Here is a 19436-nt window from a genome sequence, read left to right as displayed (position 1 = left end):
CAACAGAGATAAAAAGACAATGCATTTGAATGATACAAAGTGATGGTGGAGGGAGTAGGATGGGGAGAAAAGAGACCCCAGAGGAAACGTAGTAACTTGAAGTGAAGAAACACAAGGTGCAGCACATAGCCCACCCTTCATACTTACACAGAATAACCTTTTGCAATCCAGCATGGAGACAAAAAAAGGAAATATTTTACATTACCATAGTAACGTATCAGTATGGTAGTAGCAGAACACTTACTAAAAATTGTCCAAGTATAAGAATGAAATGAAATGCATTCTTAGATGGGTTGTTATTCAACCATTTACTCCAAACTGGACACAATTCTACATTCATGTGCATATTTTGTGTAGACTTCTGAAATACTTAAGTTTTGTAGATGCTGGATTCCTCCCTGCCCAGAGGCTTATAGTGCCAGCAGGAGAAATACACCCAAGTGAGGGGAAGTGCATGAAGAAACATAAGAAGCTACAAAAGAAGAAAGAGTGGGACACATTATGCATCTTGTAGGACACATGAACTTTCTCTTTAAAAGTGGCTTTTTGCACCTTTCAACAACTATTCTCTGCGGGTACAGTTCTATGGGCCCACAAGTGTACAACAATGTGCAGAGCTTCTTCAGAAACTAGCATAGCTTTTCTCTCAGGCTGCGTTTGTGCTGGTCTACTGCCATTCTACTATTTCCCAGTAGTAATGTATGGATGTGAGCTGGACTATAAGGAAGGCTGAGCGCCGAAGAATTGATGCTTTCGAACTGTGGTGCTGGAGAAGACTCCTACGAGTCCCCTGGACTGCAAGGAGGTCAAATCAGTCAATCCTAAATGAAATCAACCCTGAGTGCTCATTGGAAGGACAGATACTGAAGCTGAAGCTCCAATATTTTGGCCACCTAATGCGAAGAGAAAACTCTCTGGAAAAGACCCTGATGCTGGGAAAGACTGAAGGCAAAAGGAGAAGGGGACGGCAGAGGATGAGATGGCTAGATAGCATCACCGATGCAATGAATATGAACTTGAGCACACTCTGGGAGAGAGCGCAGGACAGGAAGGCCTGGCGTGCTATGGTCCATGGGGTCACGAAGAGTCGGACACGACTGAACAACAACAACTGCCATTCTGTCAGGCACACAGCATTGCAACCAGCCCATACATTTCAAGGTGAGGCCTTCTGCACCTTTGTCAGCAACATCCAGCAGCTTGTTCTTCCCCAAAGTCTTGGCATGCAGGCTACTCCTAGAAAAAAGCAAGCATTGTAGAGCTGCAGGTGGAGTCCTGGGGAACAACAAGCTGCTATACACTCCCAGGGGAGACACAGAGGGCTTTTCCTTGGAACATATAGGCTAGTCACAGCACTGCATGCCTGGCAGCAGCCCCACTCAAAGGCAACCTGGCATAGCAGGGAAAGATTCCATATTCAGCAGAAAGGCTGCTTTAAGTTCCTAAAGCAGCCCTCCCCAACCTGGTGCCCTCCAGATGTTTTGGACTACAGTGCCCAGCATTCCTGACCATTGGCCATGCTCTGAGGCTGATGGGAATTGAAGTCTAAAACATCTGGAGGGTATCGGGCTGGGGAAGGCTGTCTTAAAGCAACAAAGTGACTTTAGATCTGTAATGATGGCAAAAAAAAGTATTGCTTATTTTTTTAATTTTTCCAAAATTTCCATTTTTTCTGGGAAAAATGGCTTTTTTCCATGGCCTCAAAATTTCCGGAAATTTTTACATCTCTAGCCAGGTGTGTGTGTGTGGGGGGGAGAGGTCATGTTGTTCTAATTCCTCAATAGTCAATTACATTCTGCTTGAAACTCCATGCTTTTAAACATAAAGGATTTCATGGCAGCAGCTCTGCACGAGTTTTGCCTCAGTTCTGCTACCCAAAATCCTTTCACCAGAGAACCTGGGGATCCAGCCAGCACCAATCTATATATAGAGCATTTATGTCTACAAAAGATGAGCCCTATGAGATCAAACTGAATGTCCATCTAGTCAAACATCTTGCTTCCCACAATGGCTAAGGCAGTTGTCTCCAGAAAGCCCACAGGTAGGGAGTTAATATATTATGCTTTTTCAGCAGCAGGTGAAGACCTTTTTATTTCCTCAGACATTTCAGGAACTGCTTTTAGATCTTTGCACTGTTTTATTTCTGCTGCTGGTTTTGCATTTGGTTTTATTACATCCTACTGCTGGTTTTCTCTTGTTTAAAACTGACTTTATTGCTACTTCGTTTTTATGTTTCCAGTCTGCAGATAATCAGAGAACTTCTGGTATTGGGTAGTTTCAAAATGTAATAAAATAAAGATTGCCCTTTCCCACTGCTGCTCCCAAGCAACACTGGTAAATCACTGAACTATAACTTTATTTGCATCCTTCCCTTCCTCCATCGATACCATGATGGCGGGGGAGGGGAATGTATACTAATCAGCACCTTCAAAGCCTAATCTGTAACTTCAAAGGTCTTCTCAGGTGAGAAGGTGATGTGGAAAGGAAAATAGAGAGGGGTGAGGTGGCATTGACAGGGTTTGGGTGAGTTAGAGCCCAAAGAGAGCTTTAGCTTTTGAAGGTGTGGATGGGGCCTGATGATAGCCAATGTAATCTGTGTTTTCAAAGGCATATCTCAGGCCAATGACCCACAGGAAAAAATTGTTGTCTGTCCTCTCCTCCCCCTGCTGTCTCGTATTACAGTGGTTATTCCTAAAATTCTTGCAGAACCACCTTAAAGGAATGAAGAACACAGGGTCAAATGCTATAGGGAGTTTTACAGCAGGACAATTAATTTTCTGTCCACTAACTATCCACTCCTTTGTTTACATTTTAAACTTGTTGGAATTTTAACAGTGTGAAAGCAGCTTTAAGGAGCACCCTGAAGTCACAAAAAAGTCTATCTGCTTGCTGATTCATGTACATGAAGCACCAATATACAATTCTGAATCAGGTTTTTTTTTAAGTTACCTGTGTAGTAACCATAACTATCTTCAAAATCTGAAGCCCCAGTTTCCAGGGTATTTGACGTCTAGCTCGGTATTTTTCACATGGATTCATGAAGTAGAATTTTAAATCCTCCTTTAGGGACTCCTCTTCCTTAAAGTCTGAATCGGGCTGAGCCATCATACTTCTGCAATAAACAATAGGTTTATGTTTAAAATGCTCAAGTTTTTCCACACACACACACACACACACACACACGCTTTCAGTTAGAAGTGTAAAGAACAAGACCCTCAAATTAAAGAGAATGAAGGTACATTATCACCCTTTGAAAACAAAAGGAAGATTTCCTTCATACTTCACAGTAGCTTGTTTACACATCTTACTTGGCATTTTAAAATGGATTTGTTCCAAAAAAAGCTAGTAAATATTAACATGAAATAAACCAGATTAACTCAAGGTAAGCAACAATCCTCAGTCACTTGGGATCTATTTACAAGAAGACTATACTCCCCTTAAGGAACTTCTAGACTTCTTCGCAGCAGCCCTAGTCCAACCAGTTTGAATCACAGGCTAAGGTCCAATCTACAACCTACATTCAAGGGAAGGGAAGCTTAACCCCTTTCCCATTCACAGCATTTCCCTCTCACAAGACGGCCTCCCTCCCTCCCTCCCTCCCCACCCCCAGGATTCCAAGTTCATGTCTGAGAGGGGGAGGGGGAGAGTGAAGCAGAAAACCTGAAGATGGGCAAAGGGTTAGTCATCTCCCTTCCCCTGCTACCCCTTCATTGAAAGTTGTGTATGTTGGTCACTCCCCTCAAGCTGAGTACAGCAAAGGAGCCAGCCATCAGGGTTTTCATACTTACAGTTCTGTAACATATGGCTTGGCCCTAGCAGACGGGTAAGAAGGGTTCTCAGAGCAATCCTTCAGCATGTCGGCAACTGGTCTCACCAAGAGAAACGATAATCTCTCTTGTTTCCTTGAATCTTTTCACTATATTTGGCCGTGTAATATTGCGCAAACAGTACAGCTATAAAACATCCTTCCAAAGAAGGAAATGAATGAAACCAAAGGTCTCTGTGGTTGTGTATTAGCCAAACAAATACAGAAGTTGCCAAACAAATACATCTAATGACTAAAAATATTATACTGAAAGACCCACTGTACTCTTCAGTGTTAGAGCAAACAGCGCCTTCTGGGAAGCCCTAAATAAGTACTTAATTCTGCCTGATGTCCTGAGCTGCAGCAGCAGCAATACAGTTTGCATGGTAGACTGGGTTGGAGTTAAGCATGGATGGATTCTAAGCAGAGGTTGCATTTCACAAAGTAGCTACAAAATTGCAGGTAAAACTTAAAAACTGTTTTGAAAGCTTGTGAGTTCCTGTGTATTTCTTCTTCTGTTATCCCCCTGCCATACAGCTTCAGAGACCCCCACCCTCCTGTACCCTAACATTTCAGGGTGGTAAATGTATCTGTGACACCTAACTAGCGGCCTGTAACCCAAATCTACAACACTGTCACCTGCAATATCTTGTGCTGGTGAATGTGCAAGCTTTAGATACTTTACCCATTTCTTTGTAGCATGTGCATGTTACATTTGTAACAATCCATGGTCCAATCCCTGAACATCTCTGGCCTGCTTACAACACACTGGCCTTTGTAACATGCCTACTTTATTTGGAACACTTCATATAATTTTCTTGGTATTCTAAGGGTGCACTCCTATGGTCACTAGTCAGCGGCTAGACGGCCATAGAATACATTGGTTTCTGGGAACCGACCTTGGAGCCCACGCTCTAAGGTCGGTTCCCTGAGAACTGACCTTCCCCCTCCCGCACTGCCTTGTAGGCTGTGTGGAACAGCCCTGCACTCCGTGCTCAGATGAGGAACATGGAGTGGCAAAAATGGGGTATTCCAGGGTGGGGAAGGCAGAAATGCAGGCACAACACATCCAAAGTGTTGTCCGGCAGCCACTTCCCCCACTCTGCCTTCCCACGGCTAAAAAGCCAAAATTGGCTGTCTAGCTGCAAATGCAGGGCAGCTGAAGTGCAGAAGGAAAGATCCCTCCATGCTTCTCCTGCCCTGCATTGGACAGGAGGTGCCTCTGAGTTCGGAGGTGGCCGCCGACCCCGTTTGGATTGCTCCCTAAAGTGCTCTACAAATGCTAATATTGCATGGAAACAAGACTATCTTGCATGTCTTCTCACCAGTCTCAACTTCTCCCTCAGGCTTATCAGGTCAGACCCAGCGTCATCAGCCTGATCAGATAAGTTTATAAATTTTGATTCATTCACCAGCTCTCAAACATTTTGAAGCAAGTAGCCTAACTTTGCTCTATCCAAATTGCTTTCTCGTTTCTAACAGTACTGAGAGTCAGAACTTATTCAGCATTTTCCCAGGGCAACTCTCCCCACACACACACATGCAGAGTTGGCTGGCCCAACTATTAGGCAGGGTGAGACAGCTGCCTAAGGCAACATGCTGGGAGCAGCAGCGGTAAGGTGGTGGTGTGTGCCATGCATCCTGTCCTGCATCCCCTAAGCAAGCAGATGCAGTGAGGAAATTGTCCAGTTGCCAGTGTTGAAGTAAGATTCAACTGTACGTTCAGTCAGCATTTTACAAGGGTGTGTCCGTGTCCAGTCCATATTATCTTGCATTTGTAACCACCCTGTGTTTTCCCACTGCTTCTTCCGTCCTTTTTCTTACCAGAAAAAAGCCATTGACAAAACAGCTGCGCAATGCCTCTCAACTGTGGAAGCCACCTGTCTGGAAGCACCCCTGTTCTAAAGAACCACAAAATTAACACCTCCCCCCCCCCCGCTGCTCTTTAGCTGTGAGACACTACATTCCACACACGTTTCTCTAACTTGATCACAGAGGGCTCCCAGTGCTACCAAGCAAAATACATTGCACAGCTATTCTGTCCTTCTGGGCGCTTTTATTGTGCACTTCTGTCTCGTTCACAGAATTTTAGTGGGGAGGTCCAGATGACACAGTCTTCCATTTGTATTCCGCACGTGATTTCCCACTGCTTCTTCCGTCCTTTCTCTTACCAGAAAAAAGCCATTACAGGACCTTTAAATATAGATATATATAGAGAGAGGATAGAATAGCTGCAGAATTCCTATAAAACAGAATAGCTGAACAGAAGGGCACAATAGGTGCACAATTCCTTTCGATTGGTAGTGCTAGGAGACTGCTCTGTCTAGAAGCACCCTTTGTAGAAATTAAAAAAGACTGAAGAAGCAGTGGGACAACATGGCAGGGTTACAAACGGTAGAGGGCATCTGGAACCCCGGTAAAAATTCCAGGAATAAAGCTGGAGGGCGCCCAATAAATCCTCACCTGGAGGCACCCAAAATGTACCTTCATATCATCCCTTTATTGGAACCAATTTAAGGCATCACGCTACTGCTGCTTTCAGACTTTCCCCCCTAACCAACCAACCAACCAACCAACACAGCTGCCTACAAGTTTTGAAAGCTAGTGGTGATGTATGTGTGCGGAGCGGGGGGGGGGGGGGAGTAAAGACCGAGCCTTTAATCCCAACCATAATTTCTCTTTCACCCACCCACCCAGGATTAAAAGTACTCACACTACAATCCTATACCTGTCTACTCAAGAAGTCCCATTGAGTTCAAAGGGGCTTATTCCCACATAAACGGGCATACGATTTTGTTTTATGACTCGCCCAGGCAGCTCTGGCTATTAGGACGGTATAGCAAATTAGGGCGCAATCCTATGCATGTTGAGACAGAGAAAAGGCCTACAACTCCCAGCATTCCCCAGCCAGCTGGCTGGGGAATGCTGGGAGTTGTAGGCCTTTTCTCTGTCTCAACATGCATAGGATTGCGCCCTTAATTAATTAATAAATTTATTTATTTATTAATTAATTGAGGTGCCTTAATTAATTAATAACGCTTACAACCTCAGAAGTACGTTTTAAAGAGGGGCTTTCGGGAGCTTCCAGGAAATTCCCCCCTTTCCTTTACCTTCTGCCCCCACTCACCTGGTCACCAGTGCCCTTCCCTTGCCCAGGTACCTCAGGGCCATGGTGCCGGGATGGCGCGGCTTGCTGCGGCCGCCGCCTCTATCTATCCCTCTTCCTCCAGCTCTGCCTCGGGCTACAAACTCTGTAAGGGGCGCGGGACGCATGGAGAGGAGCGAAGCCCGGCGAAAGCCTCGCCGGCGCTGGGGTCACGTGGAGCTTCGACGGACGCGCTTCAGGAGACAGAGCGGCAGACGCCGCCGCCAGCCGGCGAGCGGGAACCTGCAGCGGCGACAGCAGCCCACTCTGTCCTTCCTCGCCAGGCTGCAGCTGCCTTTGCGAGCGGGAACAGAACGGCGCCGGACACTCTCCCCCGCACCCGACTGCTCTCTCTCAAGAGCCGGCAGCCGCTGCGTTTCGTTTTAAAGACGCAAAGGCGCGCACGGCAGTTGCTGCAACCAAAGTGAGCGCGTGTTGTTTGCTGCCTGTTTGGGGTTTGTCTTCTTTTCTCTGCCCTGCGCGGCCAAGGAGGACACCGTTTGGGGCCGGCCCTACCAGTAGGTAGACGCTAATGGTCGGGGCGCGAGCTGCCCACTCCTGAGGTAGAATGATAGAATCATAGAATAGCAGGGTTGGAAGGGGCCTACAAGGCCATCGAGTCCAGCCCCCTGCTCAAGGCAGGAATCCAAGTCAGAGCATCCCCGACAGATGGCTGCCCAGCCTCGTCTTGAACGCCTCCTGCGTGGGAGAGCCCACCACCTCCCTAGGTCACTGGTTCCACTGTCGTATTGCTCTAGCAGTCAGGAAGTTTCTCCTGATGTGGAATCTGGCTTCCTGTAACTTGAGCCCATTATTCCATGTCCTGCTTTCTGGGATGACTGAGAAGAGATCCTGGCCTTCCTCTCTGTGACAACCTTTCAAGGTTGGGTGAGGCAGTCATGAAGGGGTCATGAAAGGGCAGCTGCAAATGGTTAGTTATTTGATTTTTGTTTGTTTGTTTTACTGGCCAGGAGGAGGAAGAAATGTTTGCGGGATTGTCTATCTGAGGTGCCAAAATAAGGGACTGGGTAAAAGTGGGATCCATTAAATAAAAAAAGGTTCCTGATGACTTCACATGATTTCTAAAGGGGACACCCCAAAATCCACCATCCAAGCACGGAGCACATCTGCCTCCAAGCACTGAACCATAAAAATTATGGCTCCAGTGCTTATTGGTGCTGTCATGGTGCAAAAACATGGCTCTGAGGCAGAGATCCTCTTGATTTCATATGATTTTTAAAGGGGACACACACACACCCAACCACAATCAAATCACAGTGCACATCTGCCTTCATGAACTGAACCATAAAAATCATGGATATGCCACTCATGGGTGCCTCCACAGCATAAAAACATGGATCCAAGGCACAGATTCTCATGATTCTTACAAGAAAAATATCCGAAACCACCATCACATCACAGAGCACGTCTGCCTCCATGGACTGAACCATAAAAATAACGAATCTGGTATTCATGGGCACCTCCACAGCCCAAAAATGTGGATCCATGACATGGATCCTCATGCTTTTTTCACAGAGAATCCTGTAAAACAGATCCCTCTGGATATTATTGCTCTATAGAAAATAGACACAGGAAGTTTCCACAGCTATTAGTTTAACTGGGAGGACAATGATTTAGTTCCCCTCAGTTTTGGTTGTGACACTCTGATCTTAACACTTGATCCCATTGTAAAGTTGCCCCTGTAAAGCACAAATTCCACCCACCCACCCACTCTTTCTTCTACCACTCAGTTCTTGTCTTGTTGATGAGGGCAAACCTTCTCCCTCCCAATCCCTAACTCCTCTTCCTTTGGTACTGGGCTGGCAGCTGTGTCATTACATAGAGCAGCTTTCCCCAACCTGTTGCCCTCCAGATGTTTTGGACTACAACTCCCAGCATTCCTGACCATTGGCCATGCTGGCTGGGGCTGGTGGGAGTTGCAGTCCAAACCATCTGGAGGGCACCAGGTTGGGGAAGCTGCCTCAGGCAGCTGTTTGGTGTGTTTCAGGACCTGTTGTTGTTGTTGTTGTAGTATCTTTACTCCCAGGGAGGGGAAGAGGCACTTGTAGGATTTTCTGCCTCAGGTGCCAGTATAACTTGTCTGGCTTTGTGCACCTTTCCTTTTATGGGGACAGGTGGGATCCTTCACTGCTCTGGCAGCAAAATATCTTGGCTGACCTTTTTGGAGGCAACCACCAGCCTAGCATCAAGCCAGCCAAAATTATTTACGGTCTCATCCTGTGATTTTGAATTCAGGTTTGTATGCTGCCTTGCAGGCAGACTGTTTCAGTGGGAAAGTGGGATATACCTTTAACATGAGGAAATGCATAATGCCTCTGAGGTCACGGAGATGCTTATTCAACAATGCTCTGAGTTCCAAATGATGCCATCATCTCCGTTGTGTCTTTTTGTATCTAACAGCTGTTAGTACAGTTGAGGAGCACCGTGGGTGACAGAGGCTTGGACCCGGATCTGTCTTCAGCTCTGGAAAGTCCCTCAGCCCAATTTTGGGGGATTCCCCACCCCCAGATCACAGCTCACCTCATTCAGCAGGGTCTCCTGATTCTCTGTGTAGTATTTTCAGCGGGCTGAAGGACTGCTGTGAAAAGGAGGGGGCGTGGAAATCCACTTTTGTCGGAGCAGTTGGTCCAGTGTGAATTTGGATCCAATCCAGAGATGGTTGTTTTTGAAATATTTATATAATTGTTTAATCTGTTTATATGTATCGATGTGTTAGCTATTTAGATTCATAGTTTAGCTAAGCATTATATTTACAGATAGGATTTGCTTTATGTTTCATTTATATATTGATAGTGCTATTTAAGAGTAGGCAGGAGCAATCCTATGCATGTTTAGACAGAAAAAAGTTACACTCGCTGGAGAAGCTGGTTGCTAAAGGACTTTTTTTTCTGTCTAAACGTTCATAGGGTTGCACCCTTAGTAATTTAGATAGAGAGGCTAGATAGGTAGGTTAATATTTTACATTTGACTGTTTTCCTTCATGTGGGCAAAGCCATTTACCAACTAGGAGAACAAATGTAATTATGTGTTACTGTAGCTTCTTTGTAAAGGTCATAAATAAAAGCGTTTGGAAGACTTGGATACTCAGCCCACCCACCACAGCTCACTTGGCCTTTTTACGTTTTCCTTGACATTTCTCAGGGAAGGCTTATTTGATCTACGTAGAGATGTCTGTCCATCCATGTCCCCCCGCCCCCCGTGCCCCTAGAATTATAGTTCCTAGGGAAGAGGCAAATACTGTACATCACCGTAGGTCTGCAGTATGAATCTCCCACATGGGGCACCATACATTTGGGCAGGGAGATGAGACAAAGTTTTCTCTGCGTGCAGGAATTTCAGAGCAGAAACTGATACCAACAGCAGACATGTTCATGCTCTTAAGAACAAAGAGGCAAGATGTTTAGACAGCATTTAGGTTAACTGGGATTCCTAAGTGTCAGCTGTCCCTGGCTTTGGCTGTGATAGTCCAGCTTTGATCAAGATGTGGTCCCCATGTGAGGATGCCCCTGTGTGTGAAGGTTGCCTCTTCCTAACAACTCTCTCTGCGGGTCCTTTAGGTAAGGTCACCCCACACAAACAATGCCAGCCTCCTAACATCTGTAGCTTTGGCTTGTGAGGCAACTTCTATCAGCAAGCCAGATAAAATTCCTTATTATTTACTGCTGGGAACTGGAGGGAGCAATGCGATGGCTCCTAGACAGTGGCTAGACGGCCATAGGATACATTGTTTTCTGGGAACCGACTTCCCCCCACTTCCGTGCTGCCTCAGAGGCAGCGTGAAACAGCCCCGTCTTCCGCACTCACAAGAGGAGCGTGGAGGGGCTGGAAAGCATAACTGTCTGTACAACACATCCTATGTATCACACAGCAGCCTCCTTCCCTGCTCCGTGCCCCTGTGGCTAGACAGCCGCAATCGGCAGTCTAGCTGAAAAAGAAGGGCAGGAGAAGTGTGGAGGGAACAATCCCCTCCATGCTTCTCCTGCCCTACTTTGGATAGGTGGTCGCCTCTGAGTTTGGAGGCGGCCACTTGTCTAAATAGGATTGCTCCCTTATTGAACTAGGCATTGGCCAACTACCTGGTGGACTGTTGTAGTGGAAAAGCAGGATATACTTTTACAGTAAATGCATATCAGCTGTATCAAGACACAATGATGCTTGCTCAACAATGCTCTTAGTTGTGGCTGATGTCACTAAGCTGTTGCTGCTCGGATGGGCCCCTTTATTCTTTATTTGTTTGCAGTTTTTTTACCCCACTCTTCAGCCAAACAAGGCTCCCAGTGCAGCTTACAAAGATTAATAATGAGACAGTCCCCGTCCTCAACCTTACACTCTAAAAGACATGACACAAAAGGAAAAGGGATTGGGAGGGAGGAGGGGAAAAAACAAAAGCAAAACTCGGGCAACACTTCATTTCAAAGTTCTTATAGGTGTTCTTTCTGGTAAGGAAAGGCAAAACAAAGATATCCCTGCAGCTGTTCCCTCCCTGGACGATGTGTGGAGCCAGGTTGGTCTCCCCCTGGCCATGGCATTCTTTCTGAGAGGCAGGGGTGCAGCCTCTCAGTGGCCCCTGGTCCTATAGCCAGTGGATGAGGCCAGAGTGTGCAGTCCAAGGGACATTTGCAATATTTGCCAGAGGCCTAGTCTCTTTCAATGGCAACCCAGAGTTATCAGTTGTCTGTTTCCCCCTTCCTTTCTCTATCTTTCCTCCTCAGAGCCTGGGGAAGCTGGTCCAATCCAAATTGCTAACCATTTTAAGGAGGAGAACCTTAAGACCAAGCTGATTTCTATTTTCCATGAAATGACCTGCAAGGATCAGGTGAGTTACTTGGCAGAGTCATTTAGAAAACACATCTCGCCAAAAGCTCAAGGCCCCTTCATGGCCGATCATGCAGGGATACAAGAAGGAATCACAATGCAGAGGAGTTCGCTGAGCACTTCTTGGACACCATTACCTTGATTCTTATAGCACCCCTGTGAAGTAGGTTGGCATTATTACCCCCCTGTTAACAGTTAGCAATTTTCTGACTGAGGTGTTGGTGAAGTTGGAGAGATTAGTGGCTTATTATGGTTATTTTTTATATATTTACCTACTTGGTTCACTTAGTCTGGTCCTATATTTTGAATGAGTTAGACTGATAGTTCGCTACTAATTGTATTTACAGGCACAACCCCATTTCCTTTTTGTGTCGTGTCTTTTAGATTTCCAGAGGGTTCTCTGTTTTATTCTATTGCAGCACAGCCATGCCCCCCACCTCCCCACCACTCCCAAAGGGTCTTGTGGCACTTTAAAGTTGAAGGGTTGGGTCCCAATTTGGGTGCGTTCAACTGGGCTGATGGAACCAGCCTCCCCTCGTCCTTTCTCAGACAAGCCCCTCACCCCCTGAAGAAGCTACATGGAGGGCCAGGGGACCCTGCTCAATGGGGCGAGATGTGGTGCAGGGTGAGAGAGGGTAGGCACCTCCCATGAGCGGAGCCCTTCATCCATAGAAGGCAGATCCTGGATCCAAGCCTAACACATTTATTCTGGCATAAGCTTTTGTGGACTAGAGCCCGCTTCATCAGATGCCTCTGATAACAGTTCAGGCCTTTGATGAAATTGACTCTGCTCCACAACTGCTGATGCCAGAACACATTTGTTAGTCTTTAAGGTGCCACAAGACTCTTGTCAAAATGGGGAAAGGATCCACAAAGGGAAATTTTGCCTGGACTTTAGTCTTTCCATTTTGGACCTGGAAGTCAGTTTACTGTGAGCTCAACGTTGAGAGAGAACCGTACAGTTCATTTAGCTCATACATTATATTTGCATAGAAGATGTCCTTCCTACTCCCCTTATATATAGTCACTGTTTTACTTAGGCTGCAACCCTATACTGACTTACCTGGGAGAAAGCCCCACGGAACTCAATGGGATTTACTTCTGAGTGAAAATGTACATTGCCTTTTATTTCATTTAAGGTGCAGTCCAATGCATGTTGCAATGGGGAAAAAAGTCCTATAACTCCCAGCATGCGGATTGCACCCTTAGATATTCATATATATATTTATATCTGTGTATTTATATCTATATCTGTGTGTGTGTGTGTGCGCGCGCATATATATTTCTATAGATATATATGGATTTAAATTTAGATATATTCATATTTATTTAATTGGTCAAAATTAAATGTTTTAGGCTGCAATCCAATACTTAATTAATGTAATGGGACTTACTTCTGAGTAGACATGTGTAGGATTGCACTGTTAGTTATACTTTAGCTACAAATTATATTTGCAGATATGACTTGCTTCATATTTCATTTATATATATCTATATTTATATCTATGTTTCTATATCAATGTGTGTGTGTACATATATAATTCTATAGATGGATGGATAGATAGATGGATAGATAGGTAGGTAGATGGATGGATGGATGGATGGATGGATAGATAGATATGAATAACTACATAAGTAGTCAAAGTTAGGTAGGTAGGTTAATAAGTTACGTTTGACCACATTCCTTCATGCAGGCAAAGCCATCTTCCCGGTAAGAGACCAAAAGTAACCCTTTCTTATTGTAGGTTTTCAGTATACAAAGTAAGACCATCGAATTAATGGTGAGAGCACCAAATCCTAATCTCTAGACCAAGGGGCTTCTAGATGGACAGCTCCCAGCGCTACTAATCAAAAGACCTCGGGGAGCTATTCGTTTTTCCCTCCTGAACAGGTTTTCATTGATACGAAAAAAGGCGGAAGAAAACAGAAAGGTTATAAATGGAATATACCATCTTCTGGAGGACCCCAGTAAAATTCCATGAAGGAGGCAGGGTGATTGCACAATAAAAGCCTCATCTGGAAGCACCCTGGGTCAGCTGATTGCCTCCAGGCCATCAGAGAAGGAACTTGGAATGGTTAGACCTGAGATTAAAACTGGGCAGACAGATGATAGAAGGGGACCTACTGGGAGATCTCCAGGTGATTTGCAGTTTATGCTTTAACGATAGTGACAAGGAAAATACTTTTTCCCTCTGAAATTAGGCTTCTGAAATAAAAAATGCTTGGGGGAAAACGAGTAGATTTGGGTGTGAGCTGCAGTTCTGGTACTGAAAACAAATTCCTCATCTGACCATATGCTCAGAGGCACCTTGTTCCGCAATTCTGTGTCTGTCTTACTGAGCTGCTGTTTTGCACTTTGCTCAAAAGAGAATGGTCCATCTAGCCTGCTGTATTGACCGTTCTAACTAACCAACAGTGGGTGTCTTAAGGCCACCTCTCTTGGGTTCAAGCCCTGCTATCCAAGATTCCTTGGCTGGATTTGCCTGGAGTCTCTTGTATCTTTCCCCCTTCAAATAGGATGGCACATCTGAATTCCCTCTGACTGCACGATTCAGCAGTTGTTTGTGTTACTTCTCCCTTCTACCATAAATATCATGTGGTCCATCTTGTTCATGACTGCTGTTTAGTTGAGGTAGTAGACTGTAATCTGGATGACAGGCATAAAGGATTTTGGTGTAAGGTGGAACTAGATGTCCTTTGCAATCATCCAAACCTGCAATTTTATGCTTATACTTCCTTTTAATTGGAGACCTTTCTCTAGCTCCAAACTCAGATACACCCATTTCAGCTACACCACAATATTAAATCCTTTCCAAAATTACAAGAAGGTAGCAATAAGAAAGTACTGGTTAAACAAAAAATTATTCTTAATGTCAATATTAACTTCAAAGTTTAATATAATGTACTACAGTATTTACTATAGCATCTCCCTACAAAATGTGAACAAACAGTACATACTTAATGTTTTCCAAAGTTTGTACACAGTATATAAAAACATCTTGCTGCTTATTTAGTACTCTGACATGATTGCTGCTTTTACAGCTCAAATTTTGAAAAGTCGAAAAAATAGATTTCCTTTATTTTTCACACTTGCTTTCCAAGTAAATACAGTATAGCAAATAAGGCATCTAGAAAAGTCAAGTTCCAGATAAAGGTTTTAAACTACTTCTTAACAATTCTAACACAAGTTGCTGGGGAAAAACTGAATGAGCGAGTAGTACTATGTGCTGTCCATTCCTATGTTATTGTAAGCAGTCTGCACTTGTTTAATATAAAGGATTAAGAAATACACTGATTTGAACACTACACTAGATTTGCAATGACATATTAGGCCTTCCATTTATTAGTGTACACATCTCTTCCCACCTCATTTAGCATTGTGATAAGAGATGTGAAAACCCAGGATGGCTCACCCTTTTCCAGTGAGTTTCAATACTGGCATCGGAGGAATACCAAATCATGTCAGCCACTAAAGCTTTGCTTGAACCACACTGGGATACTGAGCATCCGTGTGGGAAATTGGCTAGATTTCTATAAAGTTTGATCAACCAACTTGACCAGACTCCCATGTTCCTAAAGCAGCCTTCCCCAACCTGGTGCCCTACAGATGTGCTGGACTACAACTCCCAGCATCCCCCAGCCAGCATGGCTGTTCTAAAGCTTGGGAAGTCCCATTTTCCAACTGCTTCTTTGCTTGGACATGTGTGTCAGTTCATGTGCAAGTCTGGCATTCAGCAGCAAACCCTACTACAAGATCCCCCATTCCTCCCCCTTATGTTATTTAATCAATAAAACAAAACAAAAACAATACAAGACTAAAGCAGCTTATGGCTACTGCTAATTCATGCTAATTCATTCCAGTGTTTAAGATGAACTGCAGGTCACACTGACAGGTGAGGCATGTATTAGCATAAAGGAAGGTAATTTCTACATGGAGGGAGCAATCCTATGGCCGCTAGACAGCGGCTAGATGGCCATAGGATATCTGGTTTTCCGGGAACCGACCTCGGAGCCCACACTCTGAGGTTGGTTCCTGGAGAACTGACCTCCCCACACTTCCATGCTGCCTTGGAAGCAGCGCAGAACAGCCTCGTGCTCGCACTCGCAAGAAGAGCACGGAGTGGCCGAAAAGGGGTGTTCCCAGGGAGTGGGGAGGGCGGAAATGCCTGTACGACACATCCAATGTGTCATACAGCAGCCTCTTCCCCCGCTCTGCCCTCCCGGGGCTAGACAGCCGCAATCAGCTGTCTAGCCGAAAATGCAGGGCAGGAGAAGCGTGGAGGGAACAATCCCCTCCGTGCTTTTCCTGCCCTGCATTGGATAGGCGGTTACCTCCAAGTTCGGAGGCGGCCGCCTATCTGAATAGGATCGCACCCTTAAGAATGTAAGAAGAGCCATGCTGGATCAGACCAAGGGTCCATCCAGTCCAGCATTCTGTTCACACAGTGGCCAACCAGCTGTTGACCAGGACCCCACAAGCAGGGCATGAGCGCAACAGCACCCCCCCACCCATGTTCCCCAGCAACTGGTGTACACAGGCTCACTGGTACTGGAGGTACCACATAGCCATCAAGACTAGTAGCCATTGATAGCCTTTTCCTCCAGGAATTTGTCTAACCCCCTTTTAAAACCATCCAAACTTCTGGCCATCACTACTTCCTCTGGTAGCAAATTCCATAGTTTAACTATGCACTGTGTGAAGAAGTACTTCCTTTTATCTCTCCTGAATCTCCCACCAATCTTTTCCCTTATTGGTCCAGTTCTCATTGTCACTGGTTAAACTCTACTCAAGCAATGATTAAAACAGTTTTCAGTCCCATTAAATAACTGAGAGCTGTTCTGTACCCGAGAGACAACTCTCTGGACTGCAGAGTACCCAGGTGTGAGTGTGGTTTATCATAGGGTAATTTGATTTCCTGCTCTGTTGACTGAGACATGTGTTTGACATTACTGGGTTTGGATGATCCCAGGCAGGAAAGAAGCCATTGTGGCTTCTTCCCCTACCCCCGCATGTGCAACTGCGATTTGCATAATTACCCACGATGCAACACAGGTTGCTGTGTTGTCTGACCTGGGCATGGTTTGCTGTGGGAGTGGCTTACCCATGCTACAGCCCACGGCCTGTAGTAGGGGTTGTGGCATTGGTAAGAAGCCACCTCTGCTGGGTTCGGACAACATGGCACCCTGCGCTGTATCGTGGGCAATAATGTTCGCGTAAAGGGGAAGAAGCCATGATGGCTTATTTCGCCCCTGCAGTTGTCCAAACACAGCCAGTCTTTAAGGAGGGGTTAAACAAAGGGCTATTTTCTGGAAAACAAGTATGTACCTGAGGACCCACTGGGTCAGACATTGCCATAGGCCAGATGTGTAGGAAGCGTGAATTGTGTTGTGTTCGCAGGTACTTTTCAATATTTTCTTTTTACTTTTAATACCATGTAAACAATTTTTTTCAAACACATTTTAGACTTTTTGAGTTAAACTTCTTTGCCTGGGGTCTTTCCACTCAACCTGCCCAGACTATTGCTTGAACAGCCCCTAAATATGGAGTTCTTTTATAAAAGGTTTTGATGACATAACTAGAGATACCTGTTTACATATCAGAATGGTGGCAGCTAATTAAGGTTTTTATACGTTTTGAAGCTATTTGTACTCTTACTTTGACCTTGACCCATCACAACATCAAATCAGACCACTGTCTTTACAGCTTATGTGGATTTGTACAAAGAACTAGAAGGAAGCCAAGCACCTTTGGAAAAAGCAGTGTGCTCATTAAGTAGACAGTCGTCCACACATTGTGCCTGTAGGGCTATGATAGTATATGCTAGTATCCAGTAATGCCACTAACATAAACTGCTTTCCTTTCCGCAGCAATTCTAACATGGGCATTATAAGACAGCTAGAACTCTGCTGATAAAGAAGAGTCAAAGTTGATGGATGCTGCAAGAACTTTACTGAGAACATTATGCTTCATGTATAGGAGGAGTTTCCTCTGTGACTATTTAGTTACGGATCTGTGTTGAATGTGCAGTTCTAGAAACTCCAAGTAAATTCAAGAATTCCTGACCATATTCTCAATAAGACCTAAAAGGAGGAAAGAAGTTAGATATGTTATCTGCCTGTAGCACAGGTGTCAAACCTCTTTCAGCCCAAGGGCCAAATTCAATTTCAGAGCAGCTTTCAAGGGCCGCTTTACAGTGGCGGGTGGAACCAAAGGTGAAAGGAGCAAGACCAAATATACCATTAGCTTAAAGCTCTTACTGCCAGTACCAAAGCCTTAGAAGTCGTTTCAACCTTTTAGAATGGAGAAAAAACTCCAAAAAAGCCCAGAAAACACCAAAGATTTGGCAGTCGGGGGACAAGGCCAACTAGGGAACCCCAGGTAGCTGGATTGGGACCCCAGGTGGGCTGGATTTGGTTCAAATTTCTATTAAAAAAATAGGACTAAAGAAAAAATCAAGACTGCTTACTTTATAAAACTCAGTCCTAATCATAATCACTCAGACATAAGGTCTCACTGAACTCAAGATTTGTTTCTTAGTAAACCTGCTGCTTTATGATTGCACTGCACATTTGATAATTTCCTTGATTATGGCTATAAACAGTTTCTGTTGGGTTTGATCCACATTTCTAGTTCTTGCCAAAATATTGCTGTGGTGCCTACAGAGGAGCATTGTTGTGGTCCCACACAAGAACCCCTCCATTCAGTCAACGTCCTTGCATGTTCTGCTTCAGTTGTGTACAAGGATTCTGTCTGCTGTAATGGGGTGTGAATATTCTCTTTGGGGTGCATTGAGAGACTTTTAACATCACCAGATGTATGTACAGCCAGGTGAACATATCTGTAGACTATTTACAGCTTTTGACAAATACATAACACTAAAAAAACAAACAAACCCTACATAATGCTTCTGCACAACATAACATGGTAACATAAAAATGGGAACTAACTATGGCCCTGTTTACATATGACAACAACCCATCAATTTAAAAACCGATGGATTGTCATGCACAAGTGGGTGTGCTGCCTGCTGCAGCATGCCTGCCTCTTCTACCTTACCATACAACCACGATCATCAACTTTGTACATTGTGCTGTGTGACCTGCAAGCCCGAACTGCTGGTTTGTTTAGGGACTAAACCACCCAGTTGTATGAGTTCGCATGTCACTAGGGATGGCCCAGGCACCCGATTCGTCTGGGACTCCGGCGGAACTGCCCCTGCCCACACCCGAGGCCTGTTCACCAAGCCCCTGCCCCCGCTCGTCCTCTGCCCGCACTCAGCAAACAGCCAGCGCTCAGCCTGGCGGACTCGTCGACATTCATGGTCGCCATTTTTTGAGAAATAAAACGGTGGCTGCAAAAATGCGCATATTTGTGTATGTGTGAAAATGCACATTTCACAAAAACATGCATTTTCACAAAAATGTACATTTTTGCACATACACAAATATGCGCATCCAGAAAATGCGCATTTTCGCACATATGCAAATATGTGTGAATATTTGCTGAGGTGAATGCAGGCTGCTCTCTGAGTGCAGGAGGGGTTCAAGCGTGGTCCAGGGACCAATGAGCAAGGACAGGGGCTGGGCGGACGCCCGGAGAACCCAGATGGGAGTCGGTTCACACATCCCTACATGTCACGCTGCACAACC

At 45.1% G+C, this 19436-nt stretch overlaps 1 protein-coding gene across 2 annotated transcripts in view; it reads right to left on the bottom strand.

Moving 5' to 3' along the window:
* MCOLN2 (mucolipin TRP cation channel 2) overlaps positions 1 to 7306 on the bottom strand; it is a 34002-nt gene extending 26696 nt beyond the window's left edge. The window contains exons 1-2 of one of the 2 annotated variants that reach the window (XM_084848227.1): positions 6933 to 7306; positions 2950 to 3112 (exon numbers count right to left, since the gene is read on the bottom strand). In XM_084848227.1, coding sequence (XP_084704353.1) covers positions 2950 to 3112; positions 6933 to 7078 — 309 coding nt within the window. In that variant the 5' untranslated portion in view covers positions 7079 to 7306. Of the gene's footprint in view, positions 1 to 2949; positions 3113 to 3788; positions 3921 to 6932 lie in introns of those variants that run through there. The other variant, XM_084848226.1, reaches the window with a different exon arrangement.
* Between the last annotated feature and the right edge of the window lie 12130 nt (positions 7307 to 19436).

Source organism: Heloderma suspectum, chromosome 4 (genome assembly GCF_057233095.1).
Source record: "Heloderma suspectum isolate Gila_16-S chromosome 4, 16-S_ref, whole genome shotgun sequence".
NCBI lineage: Eukaryota > Metazoa > Chordata > Lepidosauria > Squamata > Helodermatidae > Heloderma > Heloderma suspectum.
The sequence above is the reverse complement of the archived record's forward strand: the minus strand, read 5'-3'. Positions and strand labels throughout refer to the sequence as shown.